Source organism: Pongo abelii, chromosome 23 (assembly GCF_028885655.2).
Source record: "Pongo abelii isolate AG06213 chromosome 23, NHGRI_mPonAbe1-v2.0_pri, whole genome shotgun sequence".
Lineage (NCBI taxonomy): Eukaryota > Metazoa > Chordata > Mammalia > Primates > Hominidae > Pongo > Pongo abelii.
In genome coordinates this window covers 29,084,343-29,086,948 of record NC_085929.1, presented here as the reverse complement: position 1 = coordinate 29,086,948, position 2,606 = coordinate 29,084,343, and the positions used below count along the sequence as shown (strand labels likewise).

Sequence of the window (2,606 nt, the reverse complement as noted above, 5' to 3'; positions counted from 1 at the left end):
CTCAATCCCCCCCACCCACACATGCACATGTGCACTGACCCGCAGGGGCCAGACCCCGGTGGACCCGGGGACACAGCTTCCAGGGGCTGTCTTGCCATGTCCCTTCCCAGACCTGCCTGGATTCATGCCAGGCCACCCTCCACAATTTGCTGAGGGAGGCCCCAGGGTCCAGGGCACCCAGCCTGCTAACTAGCCCCTGGGGGTACAGGGAGAACAGCATGCTGTGTGGGGGATACTACTCTCTGCCCGTACCTAGGGCCCTGTGGCGGCCACAGGCAGCACTGCTTATGCAGAGGCACTGGGGTGAGAAGGAATAGGGTGCAGTAGTGAGGGCTCCACAGAGGGTGGAAGGGCTGCAGGGGAAGCAGGGAAGCCACGAGGGCCTCAGATGCCAGGCTGCAGAGGTGGACGGGCTGGCCAGCTCCTCTCCCCAGCCTCCTACTGTAAAATGGGAGAGGATCCCAGCCCTGCTGATTCATCCACTCACTCCACAGCAAGACAGCCACTGACAGCTGTGTCCTGGGGCCCACCCGGGCCTGGCCTCTCTGAAGGCTAGCACTCAGCATGCTTAGTGCCACACTCGGCCCAGGAGAAATGACCCAGCCCTGGGCTCAGAGATCCCACAGTGGGTGGATGGAGAACAGAGTCATTTAAATACAGGGTGCTGTGGAGGAGGGGCTCGAGGTCCCCAGTGTGGGACGGGGCGGTCATGGAACGTTTCCCTACCCAAGTGGGAAAAGTGTGAACCACCAGGAAAATGGCGGGGGTCGGGGGGAGAGGAACTATGCAAAGACCCAGAAGGATGAAGAAGACTGTGGGATTAGAGGAGGTTAAAGACACAGACAGACTCGGACATGGTGGCTCATGCCTGTAATCCCAGCACTTTGGGAGGCCAAGACAGGAGGATCACTTGAGGCCAGGAGTTCAAGACCAACCTGGGAAACACAGTGAGACCCTATCTCTACAAAAAAATAAATAAATAAAAATAAAAAAAAATTAGCCGGGCATGGTGGTGCACACTTGTAGTCCCATCTACTCAGCAGACTGAGGTGGGAGGATCGATTGAGCCCAGGAGGCAGAGGCTGCAGTGAGCTATGATTGCACCACTGCACTCCAGCCTGGGCAACACAGCAAGATCCTGTTTATAAAAACAGAACAAAACAAAAAAACCCAGCTTGAGATGGCCAGGGATTTCCAGAGGCCCTAGGCGGGCCGCCTTGGAGAGCAAGGGAGACCCTGAAGAGCTCGCATGGAAGGGCCAGCAGCTTGGGGCTGGAGATGCCACCTGGATGGATTCCTCCAGCTGTGTGGACTAGGGGACAGGGTGAGGAGATAATGGCCTGGACTACGGAAGGACGTCGCCCTGAGCCATTGAAAAGGGCTGTGGGGTCCACGACCACTCCTGGCCTTCCCTTGACTATGATGGAGACAGTAGCTTCCAGTGTAAAATGTGAGCTCAGTTCCTGACTCCTGTCTAGCGGGTGGTGCCTGGTCTTTGGCTGGCGATGCTCTATGTCACCTATGCCCAGAAACTGGGCCATGCCCACAACGTCGTCGTTCCCGCAGGGTCCCCTGGAAACCGGGCTGCCCGGGACCCGGCCCTGCCGGGGTTCCCTGCGCCCCAGGCCGGAACCCCCAGGGCTTTGGTCGTTCCCACAGCCGTCCCGCGGGCCCCCTCCACGGTGCGTCGCCTGGGCCCCAGCGGTCGCTAGGCTGCAGCCTGGGGCTCCCGGCCATCCCGGGCGCTGGTGGCGGTGGAGGCAGCAGGGCGGATGGCGGAGCCCGGCCGCCCGTGGGCCCAGGCGCGTAGTGCGTACAGAGCCAGCGAGGTGCTGCGGCGCGGCCCGGGCCGCCGGCGGGACCCGGGGCCGCAATCCAATGGGCCGGGCCAGGAAGACGCCCGAGCCCCGGGCCGGCGGGCTCGCCTGCGCGGCCAGCTCCGGGCCGAAGCGGCTTCGCGGTCCGTGGTGGAGCGTGCGGGGGCCGGGGCGGCGGGCGCGGGCGCGGGCGAGAGGACCGGCGCGCACACCGCGGCTCCGTGTGCTCGGTATGCGGGGAGCCCCGCGGCGGGGCCACCTACCCGGCGGGGGTCCTGGAGGTGAGCGAGCGGCGGCTGCAGGAGGGCCTGGCCGCAGTGCGCGAGGAGCTGGGCGCCGGGATTGAGGCGCTGCGCGCGGAGCTTCGAGCGGAGCTTAACGCCCTGCGCGCGCTGCTGCTGCCGCCGCCGCCGCCGCCGCCGCCGCCGTCCCCGCCTGCCCGCCGCGAGCCCCGCGCCGTCCCCCGCGCCGCGCCCCGCGGCCCGACCCTGCTGCGGACGCTCGGCACCGTGAGCGCCCTGGTCGCCGCCTCCAGGCCCTCAGACGACGCCCCGGACGGCCCAGCAGAAGGCGGAGCGCACCGAGCCCCGGCCAGGAAGAACCACAAGAAGAAGCCAGTGCCGCCTGGGGCCCCGCAAGGTGGCGGGGACTGAGGGCGGCCGCACAAGGGCAGCCTAGGCGAGGTGCGGAAGGCGTCGCGCTGGCTACTCTGGTACCCCCAGGACGGGGCAAGTGAGCAGATCGGTCCCCCTCGTGGAGCGTGGCTCTGAGTCAGAAGGGTGCCCGGGT

At 65.8% G+C, this 2,606-nt stretch overlaps 1 protein-coding gene across 1 annotated transcript; it reads left to right on the top strand.

The window, feature by feature from the left end:
- Window positions 1–1,772: 1,772 nt before the first annotated feature.
- On the top strand, window positions 1,773–2,606 carry LOC129052546 (protein FAM246A-like). Its single transcript, XM_054543111.2, is given in 2 exon segments — window positions 1,773–2,025; window positions 2,028–2,606. Coding segments are annotated over 2 exon segments (696 nt in total). The 3' UTR covers window positions 2,471–2,606.